This window comes from Cnephaeus nilssonii (assembly GCF_951640355.1).
Source record: "Cnephaeus nilssonii genome assembly, chromosome: 7".
NCBI classification, from domain to species: Eukaryota; Metazoa; Chordata; class Mammalia; order Chiroptera; family Vespertilionidae; genus Cnephaeus; species Cnephaeus nilssonii.
Genome location: NC_137078.1, coordinates 62,039,999 through 62,056,286, shown reverse-complemented (window position 1 = coordinate 62,056,286; position 16,288 = coordinate 62,039,999). Strand labels below are relative to the sequence as shown.

The 16,288-nt window shown below is 40.5% G+C and overlaps 1 protein-coding gene across 1 annotated transcript in view; it reads right to left on the bottom strand.

Moving 5' to 3' along the window:
* LOC307102523 (uncharacterized protein C1orf87) overlaps positions 1-16,288 on the bottom strand; it is a gene marked incomplete at both ends in the record, with an annotated part of 74,045 nt that overhangs the window by 16,843 nt on the left and 40,914 nt on the right. Inside the window, one exon of the mRNA XM_079776118.1 lies at positions 281-345. Coding sequence (XP_079632244.1) covers positions 281-345 — 65 coding nt within the window. The remainder of the gene's footprint in view (positions 1-280; positions 346-16,288) is intronic.

Below are 16,288 nucleotides of genomic sequence, written 5' to 3'. Positions count from 1 at the left end.
CTTCCATAAGTGTGCTGCATTCACCGTAAAGGGCTAACACTAGAGAATACTTCATGATATCATACAAATTGGAGAGTTATGCATTTTATGATCCAACTGTCCTAAAAGAATAGTCATTAAGGTAATTCTCACTCTTATTTTTTCTGCACTGGTGAGCCATTTACATTTCTGGGAGCAATGAAATCAAACCCAACAAGCAAACAGTTGGAGCTAAGCATTAGAGTCAACAATAGCTCTGGGAGATAGGAGGTCCTCAGAGGAACAATATTACTAAACTCACCTGTAGGCAAATCGGAGGACAAATCAGAGGAAGCTCTGCTCAACAACTCAACAAAGTTCTGCCATCTGTGCAAAAATGGAGACAAAATATTGGTGATCAATATCATTGCTCTGGAAGAATGTGCAATAAAGCTCAAAGTTTATATTGATAGTTTTGAAGGAGCTTATTTTTTTTCATCCTCCCTGGAGGACATGCTTAGAAAGGGGGCGGGGCAGAGAGAGAGACAGAGAGAGAGACAGAGAGAGAGAGAGAGACAGAGAGACAGAGACATCGATTGGTTGCCTTCCGTAGCTTCCCAACTGGGATCAAACTGGAAACGCAAGTATGTGCCCTGACCAATCAACCAGCAACCTTTCTGTGCAGGGAGGACACTCAACCAACTGAGCCACTCCTGCCGGGCCTGAAGGAGCTTTCTGACACCTGTATTATTCAGGGTGCAATGTAGGAAACAGAAGCTCCTTTAAGTATCTCCACTAGAAAGGACTTTAATATATGGAATTAGGTGCCCACAAATGACTGCAATGCCCAGTAGAATGGAAGTTGATGTCTGCCCCTAGGCTCAGGGTCTGGCCTCCCTCAGCAGATATAGTCTAGAAACCAGGACATTGCAGGAAATTCTGGCTCATGTCTCAGTTGCCCCTGACCATCAGGTTGGTGACTTGGCTGTACAAACTGCATTTTGACCACTGGAAAACTGATGCCTGCCAGGGTCTGGAGACCCTACTACTGCAGGGAAAGTAAATACTTAAAATATCTTTGTCCCACTTCCTTCTGTCTTTTAAATCTCTGGTGGAACTTGAATCAATTTCAGAACTTTGGTGTCAAGAGAGTTTTAAAAAATGTTCTTTTTAGCCTTCCCAAGTATGGGATGTATTGCAACACAGGAAAGAGAATAGAAGGGAGTAGGAATGAGTGCTGAGTGCAAATAGACACTATTTAACAAAGTCCCCAAGCATAAATTGCATTGAGCAATACATCTGCATGTGACAATTAGAGTCATGTAAGCTTACAAGTACTTTAGGAATGCTTTGGTATTGAAAAATCACTTGTACTTGCTTGTCCAGCATCCATCCACTTTCCATTTATATACAAATATGTTCTTCTCTGGGGCAATGGACCACAATCAAGGTCCCATACCCTTCCCTGGACAGTGCTGTGACCCTCCTTGTCTAATTAATCTCTATCTATCACTTTCTCCACTCCCGCTTCCTCTCTCTCTCACACACTCTCTGTCTCCGTATCTCTCCTAATTTTTGGTTTGGTACTTCCTGAAGTTTTATTTTCCCCTAATTTTGTGTAATATTTCACATCCTTTCAAACATTTATTTTGCTTATGTTAGCCAAGGGCAGTTTCTGTTGCTAGCAACCAAATTACATCTGATAAAAATTTTTATCTCCTTCTTACCCATCAGAAGTTAAGCAAAAAGAAAGAGCAAGTTGTGAGATATATGTCCTAGGTTTTCTAGAAGATTTCTAGTGTCACGTGATTGTATTCTCTTCAAATAAAAATAATTTGTTAGCTATGTAACTAGTTTTGCTTACATTGCATAAAACTCTTCCTGTACATGATATCACAAATCAGCAAAGTTTTTAGATTGGTATAGAAAAATATGGCCTCCAGAGCTTCATTCATTTTGGGGCACATGAATACAAGCATAGGTATATAGAACCAGAAGCCAGATAAGCTGATGACTACATCAGCTGCTGAAGGCCAGGCAAGGAAGGAGAAGCAGGATCTGATATTAGCACACATCTGGAAATGAACTGCAATAGAAGTAGTTCCTGTCTTTTACACTTGCTGCAATTTATTTCTAGGCCTTCTCAGGAGGGCCACGCTTATAATTAGAGCATCTTCTGATCTGTTGAAAAAACAACAGCCTGACAAACAAAACCCAGATCCATTCACACTCTCACACTGCATAACATTTATTTTTTCAGAACTGATCGGTGTTATCAAATATGAGATGAGGCCTCTGGACAAAATGGCACCAGAAACTCTCTTGCTCCTTCTTGATCATGTGGTGCTAGTAGGGGAAGGAGACTGTGGGAAAATTATTCTAAGTACTGAGTTTGGACATTACCTGATTTATATGGTGCATAGGACTAATATGACCAATACATGTCTTAAGATTATTTGAATAAAATGTTTTCTTCTATATTTTAATTACATTTATTGGGGTGATACTGGTTAATAAAATTATATAGGTTTCAAGTGTACCATTCTATGATACATCATCTGTATATTGCATTATGTGCCCATCACCCAAGGTAAAATCTTCCATATTCTTTATTTGACCTTAGCACCTTTAAAAAGCCATATGTGAGAATGGGCTCTTGTTGTCATAACAAGACTATACTTCTAATCACAGAAGCAGATGCCAAACGCCTAATATCAAGTCAAAGAAATCAGGACAAGGTCTATGAGGCTGATCCTAGATTCAGACAGATCTGAGTTCAAATTCTAACTGCGATTTAATTTATTAAGTTAAAATGGCCTTCAGTGAGCTTTCTGAGGACTTTATGTGCATTTCTCATTTAACTGAAATAACCACTTTTTGAGACACGCAGATAACTTGCCCAAGGACATGGATCAATGAGGCAGCCAGGATGTAAACCCTGGCTGTCTGACTCAAATCCTGTGCCCTTGACCATTGTACTATGTGATCTTACATTTCCATTTCCCTCTTTGGAATTCCATGAGCACAGCTCCACTGTCTTCCGACATTTATTATTGCAGAAGTTTGAGGTTAGTCTGATTTTTGTTCATTTGTAATTATTTTTCCCTTTATTTGCTTTGGTTTAGTTTTATTTTGTTTTTGGCCTAGAGCCTTAAATACTTTTCTTTGTCTTTTTAATACATAAGTTTTGTCAGGATTGACATGGGTACATTTGTTCTTTCTTTCTTTTTTTCAAATATATTTTATTGATTTTTTACAGAGAGGAAGGGAAAGGGATAGAGAGTTAGAAACATCGATCAGCTGCCTCCTGCACACTCCCTACTGGGTATGTGCCCACAACCAAGGTAATGCCCTTGACCAGAATCAAACCTGGGACCCTTCAGTCTGCAGGCTGACGCTCTATCCACTGAACCAAACCAGTTAGGGCTACATTTTTTCTTAATTTAGTTTAGAGCAGTGTGAATCCTTTTCATCTGTACACAGAGAATTTTTTTTTCTCTTCTCCCATCTTTGCAAAGTTTCTTCAGTTGTAATTTTTGTTTTTATATCATGAACAATTTTTCTGTTTTCTTATTTTACAACTAGTGACCTGGCGCGGAAATCACGCAGCCCCTCCCATCCGCACGTGCCCTGCCCACACACCTGCCACCCCGCCTTGACACCCTAACCTCTACCCAGAGCTTGAGCGCACCTGGCCCCATCCCCAACCCCTCCAGCCTTCTCTGGCTGCTTCAAGCCCTACCCTCAGTCCTGTGAGTCTCCTCAGGCTGGTTCCGTCTTCTCCAGGCGCCTCCCCACTTCTGCTCCATCTTCAGTGCAATGTGGTGGCTTCGCCCTATTATGGTGCCAGAGGAGAGCATGGAAGCTCCCACCTGCAGCAGAGTTTTGAGCGCCACTTCCTGGCAGCACGCACGCTGCACTGCTTCCCCTGGCAGGTGGGTGGTGGGTGTGCTGAGTGCGAGCGGTGGGTAGCAAAGGACTGGTGAAGAGGGCACTATGGGCTCTCACCCTTGCTCTCCCCACCACAGTATGGTCCTGCCTCCTCCAGGCACCTCCCCACTTCCACCCCATCTCCGGAGCAACATGTCGGCTTCGCCCTGCTGTGCATGCGCATGCAGCCTCCTGCTGATCCGTCATTATGGCATGAGGGTGTTATGGCCATTAGCATATTAGCTCTTTATTATATAGGAATTATATAGGATACCAAGGCTTTGGGGGTTTGATCTAGTCTTATTCTTCTACATCTACTATCATTTCTTATTTTTTTCTCTGTTCTTCAGATTTTGTGGGAACCTCTCAAAATTGACATTATGTATTAGATTATTTTTAGTGTTAATTTTGATTTTTATTGAGTATTGGTTACTCTTTTTTTTGATAAATAATATTTTATCGTAACACATCCATTAGTTATGTGTTGCTTTTTTACTGTTTTCAGGCTATGATCATATAATTGAGTAGTTGCAACAGACTGTAGACCCACAAAACCTAAAACATTTACTCTATGGCCCTTTATAGAAAAGGTTTGCTGATGTAAACATCTACACTAATAAAAGAGAAAGATGCAAATTGACTGTCCCTTCATGACGCCCATCAGCCAATCAGGAGTGACTATGTAAATTAACCCAACAAAGATGGTGGGTTAATTTGCATACACAGGCACTGAGTGGCCGGGGCGGGGAGGAACACAGGCGTTCCGCACCGCCTCAGCAGCTCCAGGCCTCTGGGCAGCGTGGGAAGGTGGAAAGGTGGCTCTGGGCTGGAGCAAAGGCAGAAAGGCGGCTCCGGCCAGAGCAAAGGTGGTGGCAGCAGCCAGGGGAAGGAAGGCCCATTCTTGCATGAATCTTCATGCATTGGGCCTCTAGTTTAACATAAATGCCATCAAATCCTCCAATATCTAGTAGTATTCACATTTCCTTAATTGTTTCATAATTTTATTGAGATATAATTTACACAACATTGTGTTGGTTTCAGATGTAGAACAAAATAATTCAATATACGTACATACTGTAAAATGACAAATACAGTAAGTCTAGTTAACATCCATTACCACACATAGTTACAATCTGGTTACTTCTTAATTCTACCTCTTAACTGTTTGCTTGAAACTATCCAGAATTCCCCAAGGTTTTATTAATTTCTTCTATTCACCTTTTGTGCTTTTTAAATTCATTTTTATAGCCTTTTAATCTCATTATGCTTATTATTTTCCAATTCCTTTCAGCAGAGAACATACCTTCTTATATCCTGTGTAGAGAACACAGGTGGTTTTCTAGTTTCTAGAGTAAATCATTTTTAAAAAGTTCGTTGTTTTGGAGTTTGCAGAATCACAATTCCCTCTTTATGTTTGCAGTATTTTAAAAAATCGGGCCTTACATGTTGGGTTTTCTCTTTATTCAGGGTCAAATGAGGAACTGTTCCCATTCAGCACAATACAGCAGGTGAGTTGTGTAGATTTCCCTTGGCCTACCCCCTGCTCATTTAATCCTGTAGTTAAAGGGCAGGTGGCAACTGCCACCAATGCCTGGATGCCTGGTGCCCTGCAGTTGAGACCACCTCAGGGGTGGGATCTTTTTACCCCACCTATTGAATATCAGACACTAAATCAGTTCATTATGTCTTAATCGATATACCCCTCAGCATATACAATTACCAACATACACAACTGTATTTTCAGGAATTTTGCTTCACCAGATGTAAACATCATAGCCAGCTTTTCCCTTTCCTGCCTTCCTTTCCCCAGTTTACTGCTCTGTCAATCCTGGGAGTTGTACTCTCTACATAGGTACAGAAAGTATGCAGTGTAGACCCTGAGGAGAAATAAGCTGCCAAGGATTCCTTGTGGTTAATTGGGCTCAAATTCATAACCAGAACCTAGCAGCCATTGCTGACAGAGCCCTCTCACATACACTGCACTTCAGGGAAAAAGCCACAGACTGAGCTGCCAGCCTCTTGCACTGTGTTCCTGCAGGCTGACCAGTTCCTTATAAGGGAGTTCCTGTAATCTTCTCTCAACCAATGGGTTGAGACCTGCCCTATCCAATCAGTAATGTACAGCTATAACCTCATTTGCATCTTTACTGACCAATCAGAGCAGCTCCATAATACCGATCAGAACGTGTGAATCAGACCATTCAGGATAGTGCTATTTGGGCCAATCAGAGTGTGTAAATCTGGGTTTCTCATTTGCATAGAAGTGGACCTATCAGGGAGGGAAGGGGGTGGAAACTTGACATAAGCAGGCCTTCCCTTTACCAGGTGGGGATCACTCTTTTCCTTTCTAGGCTTCTCTGGTTTGCAAACTGTTTACCTGAATAAAGTTTGTCCTGTTTACGAACCCCAGACTCAGAAATCCTGTGGCATCAGACTGGTGGCAGCAGGTAAGTGTATGTTTGTGTGTCCTTGAGTGAGGGTCGGAGGAGGTGGAAACAGGGCTCAGGCAGCTACAGAGAGCACCTGTGTTACTTTCTGGTTGGTTAAAACATGGAGCCTTCAAATCAAAGGGAAGGCACAAAATGTCTTCTTTCTTCTGCATGTCTTTTAGGTAGGCAGGGTAAAACTTGGGGAACCAACTCATTGATTTTTCCAGATTCCGTTTATTTATAGTTGGTAGAGATTCCTTTTAGATTGTGGCACTATTTGTTTTTGTTACTGATGCATTGTTTGTGTCTGTTTGTCTACTGGATTTTGGTCAGGGGTTGTGAAGCAGATGACATTTTATACGGAACATTTTATATAGAGAAACAAGACAAAACAGAAGCCAAACACACAAAACGTGAGCTTTTTCATAGAAACACCTGTAATCATGATGAAATTAATTACAGGTGGCATGTTTCTCTGCGCTTCATACAGGCTTCAATCAAAGGTGTTCAGGCGCTTCCTTCCCAAGCCCATTACCTTTTCCCCCTGTGAAATGTACACTTCGGTCATAACAACAGTGTAGTTCTCCAAACTTGCTATGCTTTTGCTCACTTTTTTGCTCCTTGTCTTTGAAATACTCTTCCCCATCTCTCATCTAATTAGTTCCTACAAGTTGAGCTGACATTCATGATAGAACAGTGCTGAAGAGAAGGTCTGTTCAATTGCTAGACTCAAAGGTCAACTCCCCTGATTCGAAGAGTTTAATCATTCTAGCCATTCCTTTGGGAATGTAATCTACTCCAGCTGAGAAGATACAAAGTATGCTAGAAGGAGGAGGCAGATGGGAAGGGGACTATGGAGGAGACTGTTAGTGTTTAAGGCAGGGGTGGGGAACGTCCGGCCAGAGGGCCATGTAAGGCCTGAGAAATCATTTGGTCTGACCCTGCCAAGGCATTAGGGGTGAGTTAATTAAATGTTTGAGCAAATATAGCAATTTTTAAGTTGATAATTTTGTATGGCTCTTGAATGGTATTATAAATATCCAAATGTCCCTTAGCAGGAAAAAGTTCCCCACCCTTGTTTTAGGGGCTGTATAGTTTACTCAGGCTGCCATAACAAAATGCCACAGACTGGGTGGCTTAAACAACAGAAATGTATTTTCTCACAGTTCTGGAGGCTAGAAGTTCAAGATCAAGGTGTCATCAGATTTGGCTTCTCTGAAGGCTTAGATATGGCAGGCTTCTTGCTGTGTCTTCACAGTTGTGTCTTTTCTCTAGGGGTCCAGATTTTCTCATCTCATAAGGACACCAGGCAGATTGGATTAGGGCCTAACCTGATAAACGCATTTTAACTTAATCACCCCTTTGAAGGCCTTATGTGCAAATATAGTCATAGTCTGAGGTCCTCAGGGTTTCAACATATGAATCAGGGGTGGGGATGAGGATATAATTCAGCCTATAACAGGAACAAAGACACCCAACTTTTGGAACAATTTACTTAAGATCTCTGAATCTCAGTTTACTCATCTCTGAAGTGGGTATGAAAAATATAACTCATGGACTGCTGGGAGTGTTACAAGAGATAACCTATGTAAAGCATCTAGCTCGTGCCTGGGACATGTTAGGTGCTTTGCATCAATCTCTTACATCCTTAGTTCAGGTGGGTATTTGATTCACCTGCTGGGTGCTCATTTATCATTGTTTTCTATTGTCACCTGAGGGTATTTTTTCCATTGATCTTCAGAGAGAGTGGAAGGGGGGGAGGGAGAAACATTGATTTAGTGAGACATATTGATTGATTTCCTCTCCCTGTGCCCCTGCAGGGCTGGAGAACGAACCCACAACCCTTTGGTGTGTGGATGGCGCTCTAACCATTTAGCAACATCTCTACAGCTGGGTGTTCATTTAACTGCACTGTCTTCCTTTGCTTTTAGCTTCTTGGTCATGTAGCCTGAGCCATATTCTTCTCTTCTTGCATATTCACCCTGATAGTAAGTCCTTCCCCCTGACACACAGGCAGTAAACTCAAATTCAGACAAAAGGATTCTTTTTCCACCTGACAGATGGAAAAGCAAGAGAAAATATTTACTTGCCCAAGTTCCCAAAGCCAGTGCATTTCTGGGATAGGATTTCCATCTTGGCCTATGTGATTCCGGAGCTCCTGCTGCCTTTCTGCATGGATGGGGCTAAAGGGATATGGGGAGTTTCAAACAGTGAGAAGAAGTTACCTGCAAGCCCTGAGCTTCTTTGGATCATATCTGCTCCAGGAACTTAAAAGCCTCCCTGCTTTTGTATCTGTATCCCTCACCTCTCCTGGGTCCTGGAGGAGAGGCCAGGAGACACTCAGCGACTGGTTCAGAACTGTGTTCAGTATCGAGCCCAACGGTGGAGCCTGCCATGGACCTCAGGCAGTTTGCCTACGGCCCCTGTGCCTAGCCACCATCCTATAAACTCACAAAACTTGTAGAAGAGTCAGTATGGTGTATTAAGAGCCCAAACCCCTAAGCTAGAGAGCCTGCATTTGATTTAGCCTATTGATGAATTCATTTATCAGTTGCATATTGGTTTTAGCCCTCTGTGCCTCAGTGCCTCAGTTTCCTCACCTGATAAACAATAGTACTGACCTCATGTGGGCACTTGCAAAGATTAAGAGTCAACATTTATAAAGTACATAGAAAACTGCCTAGAATATAATAAGCACTATTTAAGTGCTGGCTAACCTATATAATAAAGATATAATATGCAAATTAACTGTCACATCATCATAAAGATGGCTGTGCCCACAGCGGAGGCGGGGTTCCCATAACACAAGATGGCTGTGCCCACAGCAGAGGCGGGGTTCCCATGAGTGATCAGCAGGGACCTGAGGCTGCGAGGAGCTGGGCCGGGAGACCTGAGGCTGGGCCCCCCACCAGGCGGGCCTTGACAGGGGTGGGGCCGGCTGGGTCTGGGTCTCACACGATTTTGAGGTGCACGCAGGTGGGCGGGGACTTGACTCTGGGTCCCATGGTGTGCCCCAGACTCTGACAGGAGGAAGATTTTCATATACATTTTACTAATTTTCTTTCATCTCTGACACTTCTATTATAGAGAAAGGGCAAATAGCAATATTAAAATATTTCCTCTAATTAATTCCCTTTTAATGTGCACGGTTTTCATGCACCAAGCCACTAGTTAATAATAACAATAACTTTATTATTATTATTATCTTCACCGCATATGAATTGTGGGCTTCTGCAAGAGAAGACTGGAATTAATACTCTTAAAGCCAGGTCTAGTTTCCAAGACCAAATCAATGGGTAGATCCAAGACACATCTGTAATAATCCACTGCTTAACAATTTTCCTATTCTCATTAAAAGTAATTGCTAAATCAGACTCCTCATGTCTCCTTTATCTCCTAAAATACTCTGGTTGTTCTTGGGATTTTCAAACCAGTCCTTTTCAACCTAATTGCACTCTTAATAATGGGCCAGATGTGTATGATAAGTCCTACTTGGGGCTGTGTCAATTGCTCCACTCTATTTATGAAGCTTCTATAGCAACTTCATTATTTATCCCCTACCCCAACACAATTTGGCTTGTGTGCCTGTATTTTAAACTGGGTTTGAAGTGTTTAATTTTGCCAATACAATTTCAGAGTATTAGTTTGCCTCCTGTTCTCTCTCTGCTCTCCTTAATTACCATTTATTGCAAAGTCACACAGAAATATTAAATGATAATTCTGACTTACATGTTCCCAGCCAACAAGAGGGATAATAATTTCCATCAAACACAACCTGAACTCATTTTACCTCAGGGTGATTCAGAGTAGAGATTTGAATTGTAATCAAGTCTTTCTCAAAATCGCCTTACCCTGGCAGTCATTCAGTAATGTCTCTGCTAATTGGTAGGCAAATTGCAAAAAATAAAATTTCAATGTTACACACACACACACACACACACACACACACACACACACAGCAACAACTTTGCAACAGCATTCGAGAAATTGTTCCTCTCATCAGCTCTTGCGACGTGACAGTTTAAGAAGAGATCACAATTCATTTTATTTGGTTAGATGGGGCTAATCCCACATCACCATAATCCCTCCTGATGTTTTATTGATTCTAAAGGACATTTAATCAGGAAGCAGCTCAGCACTAGAATCCTGCTAATTAGCAAGCAGCCGTATTCCAAATGGGTTCCCAATTGAACAGCAGATTAATGGACAATATGTACTAAAATAATGATTCGTGCATTCAGCTCCTAAAATGTGTTTCTGAATTGCATCTTTAATCTCTTAAGGATATAGGTTTGCATACAAAGCCCTTAACGGAATGGATTTAATTCACCAGAAGAAGCTTTAGCCAATAACTGTTTAAGGATGAAACAGGTTTATCACTTATACATGCAATGCTTCAGTAGTTTCATTGTTTTGATGTCCTTGAACATTCAAAGGTCAAAGACAGGTGAATAAAACAAATCAGCTCCTCTGATATGCATATTAAACAGTGGGAAAGTGAAAATATTGATATAATTATAAGTAGCCTAACCTCACTTGCTCTCCATTCACTCTTATTCTCACATCTCTGATTCTTACAATCTTGGTTCTGAACATCAACTTTCAATTGAGTATACTATATACCAGGTATAATGTGAACTTTGATACTTGCATTTCCTCCCTTTATATTGTTGCCTTTTGAGGCCTCCCAATTTTAGCTTATTGGTTTTCTACTCGGCTCTTAGTCCACTTCTCTGCTTTTGCTGCTTAACCACCTCCCTCCAACCTCACCCAACCACCCCTCCAAGGTTTTATTTATTTTTAATTTTATTTTATTGTTTAAAGTATTACAAATAGTAGTACATATGTCTCCTTTTTACCCCATTAACCTTCCCCCGGCCTCCCCTCCTCTCCCCCACAGGCACGTGCCCTCCCGCTCCCCCAGTGTCTTGCGTCCATTGGTTATGCTTATATGCATGCATACAAGTCCTTCAGTTGAACTCTTACCTCTCACCCCGCCCCCCAACCCTCTCCAGCCTTCCCACTGTCCTTTGACAGTCTGTTCGATGCTTCTCTACCTCTATCTATTTCTGTTCGTCAGTTTATAATGTCCTTTATTATCCATAAATGAGTGAGATCATGTGGTATTTTTCTTTCACTGACTGGCTTATTTCACTTAGCATAATGCTCTCCAGTTCCATCCATGCTGTTGCAAATGGTAAGAATTCCTTCTTTTTTACAGCAACGTAGTAGTCCATTGTGTAGATGTACCACAGTTTTCTAATCCATTCTTCTGCTGATGGGCATTTAGGCTGTTTCAAAATCTTAGCTATGGTAAATTGTGCTCCTATGAACATAGGGGTGCATATATCCTTTCTGATTGGTGTTTCTGTTTTCTTGGGATATATTCCTAGAAGTGGTATTACTGGGTCAAATGGCAGTTCCATTTTTAATTTTTTGAGGAAACTCCATACTCTTTTCCACAGTGGCTGCACCATCTGCATTCCCACCAGCAGTGAAGGAGGGTTCCTTTTTCTCCGAATCCTCTCCAGCACTTGTCATTTGTTGATTTGTTGATGATAGCCATTCTGACAGATGTGAGATGGTACCTCATTGTTGTTTTGATTTGCATCTCTCGGATAATTAGTGACTTTGAGCATGTTTTCATATGTCTCTTGGCTTTCTGAATGTCCTCTTTTGAAAAGTGTCTATTTAGGTCCTTTGCCCACTTTTTGATTGGATTGTTTTTCTTCCTTTTGTTAAGTTGTATGAGTTCCCTGTAAATGTTGGAGATTAAACTCTTATCAGAGATGGCATTGGCAAATATGTTCTCCCATGCAGTGGGCTTTCTTGTTGTTTTGTTGATGGTTTCTTTTGCTGTGCAGAAGCTTTTTATTTTGATGTAGTCCCACTTGTTTATTTTCTCTTTAGTTTCCATTGCCCTAGGAGCTGTATCAGTAAAGATATTGCTACAACAAATGTCTGCTATTTTGCTGCCTATGGCTTCTTCTAAGATTTTTATGGTTTCCCATCTTATGTTTAAATCCTTTATCCATTTTGAGTTTATTTTTGTGTATGGTGTAAGTTGGTGGTCTAGTTTCATTTTTTGCATGTATCTGTCCAATTTTCCCAACACCATTTATTGAAGAGACTGTCTTGACTCCATTGTATGCTCTTGGCTCCTTTGTCAAATATCAGTTGAGCATAATGACTTGGGTGGATTTCTGGGTTCTCTGTTCTGTTCCACTGGTCTATATGTCTGTTCTTGTGCCAATACAAGGCAATTTTGAGAACAGTGGCTTTGTAGTATAGCATGATATCTGGTATTGTGATCCCTCCAACATAGTTCTTCTTTCTCAAGATTGCTGCAGTTATTCAGGGTCTTTTTTTATTCCACATGAATCTTGGAGAATTTGTTCTAGGTCTTTGAAGTATGCCATTGGTATTTTAATGGGGATTGCATTGAATTTATAGATTGCTTTGGGTAGTATGGACATTTTAATGATGTTGATTCTACCAATCCATGAACATAGTATATTCTTCCATTTGTTCATGTCTTACTCTATCTCTTTTTTTAGCATCCTGAAATTTTCTGAGTACAGGTCCTTTGTCTCCTTGGTTAAGTTTATTCTTAGGTATCTTAATTTTTTTGTTGCAATGGTAAATGGGATTGCTTTTTAAATTTCTCTTTCTATGAGCTCATTATTGGTGTATAGAAAAGCCATAGACTTATGGGTATTAATTTTGTATCCTGCTACATTGCTGAATTCATTTATTAAGTCTAGTAGTTTTTTGATGGAGTCTTTGGGGTTTTCTATGTACAATATCATGTCATCTTCATATAAGGACAGTTTTACTTCTTCTTTTCCAATTTGGATGCCTTTTATTTCTTCTTTTTGTCTGATTGCAATGGCTAGTACTTCTATGTTGAACAGGATTGGTAAGAGTGGACATCCCTGTCTTGTTCCTGTTCTTAGGGGAAATGGTTTTAGATTTGCGTGTCCACAGTGGCTGCGGGATTTCGCCGTCTAAGACTGCCCAGTTTGGCAGCCCCTTGGAAGACCTGCAGGATCTAACTGTCCTTAGCGCTCTCTCTCTCTCTCTCTCTCTCTCTCTCTCTCTCTCTCTCTCACACACACACACACACACACACACACACACACACCACACATGTCCACACACTCCTCTATCGCTCCCTCACTCTCTCACACACTCTCCCTCCCTACTTTCTTGCCGGTCACCATCTTTCCAATCCTCCCTCCAAGGTTTAAGAGAAGAGAAACTCCTTTGTCCAAAGTTGGTCTGGCAGAAATTCACTGACTAAGCTCAACCTTCTATCATCATTTGTTTATTAATTGATGTTTCCTTTAACCTTTAGCCTTCTTAGTTTTTCTGGATTGCTCTTATCACCATGTGATATGTCACATGTTCTAGCTTGTTCTTTCCCATTAGACTACAAGCTTCATGAAGGAAGGAGCTTTGTTTTATTCACATCTATATTTCCAACAACTAGAATAGTGACTGGTGTACAGCAGGCACTGAGTAAATGATTGTTAAATAAATAAATTAATTAATTAATCAACATTTACTGTGTACCTACCATATGCTAGATACCAGCCTACAAGATGTTGAGAATAAAATAGGAAGGAAACAATCGTGGCTGGTGTTAGTGGTTAGAGAGTCAGCTGGAACACCGAAGGGCCGTGAGTTTGATTCCCGGTCAAGGGCACTGACCTGGGTTGCAGGTTCAATCCTCAGCCCTGGTCAGCACATGTGGAGGCAACCAAAGGATGTGTTTCTCTCACATTGATGTTTCTCTCTCCCTCTCTCTGTCCCTCCCTCCCTTCAATTCTCTCTAAATATCAATTGAGAAAGGAGACATATGTAAAACTTTAGACAATAAATAAATAAATAAATAAAAATCAATTGAAAAATATCCTCTGGTGAGGATTAACAACCACAACAATAAGAAAGTGAAGGAAACAGTCATGTTTTTTGCCAGCATGGAGATCACTATCTAGACATTAAACTAACAAATCACACAAATAAATATATAATTACAAATAGTGATAGGTGCTAGGAAATATATTAAAAAGGAGACTGATTTTGATGAGGTGATTAGAGAAGGCTTTCTTCAATTTGATCATGAGCCAGGGACTAGGCAGAATTCATGTATCTATATCCTTAAGAGTATTTTGAGACTATATAACTTTTCTAGTTAAGTTCAATTCCATATTTTTTGAATGCCTACTACATGCACAGGCAATCACAAGCATGTCAAACTCACATTAAATAATGAGTTTCACATGCTTATGAGACCCTTTGGGATACATAAATGAATAAAACGAAGATCCCGCCTGTCCTATGACACTATAGTCTATCAAAAATCAACAGATAATAATAAAAATCACACCAGCAAATTACCAAATACATTAGAAGTTGATAAATGTATAGAAGAGTGCAAAGGAAAGCAGGTTAAGGGTAAGAATGGGGGGGATTACAACTTTAAATAGGGTAGTTAGTGTAAGCCTTATTGATAGGTGATGTCTGAGCAAAAACTTGAAAAGTGGAGTAGCATGAAGATATCTGGGGAAAGCATTTTAGGTAGGGGGAACATTTGGAAAATAGGTGCTAAGGTGGACGTGTGTCTGGTGTGTTTGAGGAAGAAGAGGAGGACAGTGTAATTGAAATATAATGAGCAAAGAAAGTTGTAGATGGAACCAGAGAAGTAATGGGGGAGCAGATCACGTAGAACACTTTGTAAGGACTTGGATTTTTTTCAAACCTCTGAGTGAAGTAAGATGCTCTTTCAGTGTTATGAGCAAAAGAATGACATGAACTATTTTAGGTTTTAGGTCACTATAGCTGCTGTACTGAGGATAAACTAGAGACAAGGGAAAAGAGAGTTCAGTTTGAAGGCTATTATAGTAACACAGGAGAAAGATAATAGTTGCTTGGATGAAGTGTAGTTCAGTAATGATAGAGGTGGTGAGAAGTGACCAGGTTCTGGAAATATTCTGAACATAGAGTTGATTTACTGATGGGTTACTGATGAATTGGATGTGAAATGTGGAAGAGAGAAAACCCAAGGATTATTGGTGTGTTGTGTTTTCAGTTTAATTCAGTTCAATATATATATATATATACACACACACACACACACACACACACACACACACACACACACACTAGAGGCCCGATGCACGAAATTCGTGCAAGAGTAGGCCTTCCTTCCCCTGGCTGCTGGCACCAGCTTCCCTCTAGCACCTGGGACCCCAGGCTTTCCTTGCAGCCCTGGCTTTGTCCTGAAGGATGTCCAGTCTAATTAGCATATTATGCTTTTATTATTACAGATATATATATATGTGTGTGTGTGTGTGTGTGTGTGTGTGTGTGTGTGTGTATGTGTATATATATATATATATATATATATATATATATATATATATATATTTAAAATCTTTATTGTTGAAAGTATTACATATATCCCCCTTTTATCCCCCATTGACTCCTTCTATCCTGCCCCACCGCCTACCCCTGGCCTTCACTGCCCTATTGTTTGTGTACATGGGTTATGCAATATGCATACAAGTTCTTTGGTTGATTTCTTCCCACCCACCCACCCCTGACTTCCCTCTGAGATTTGACAGTCTGTTCCAAGCTTCTAGTAATTTCCCTTGTGATTTCTTCTTTGACCATAGGTTATTTGAAAGTATATTATTGGACTGGGGTTATTGGTTTTGGTTTTCTTTTTGTATCTTCCCTAGCTCTCATTAGGCACATGCTTTTATGAGCATGTGAAGTGTATTTATAATTACTCTTTTATTACTCTTATCCACTATTTCCATCATCTCTGTTTATTAATTTGCTTCTATTAATTGGTTTTTCTCCTAATAATAGATTGTACTTTTTTTTGTCTTCTTTTCATGCCTGGTAATTTTTGTATGAATGCCAGAAATTGTGAATTTTATATTTTGGATCTTTTTCTGTTA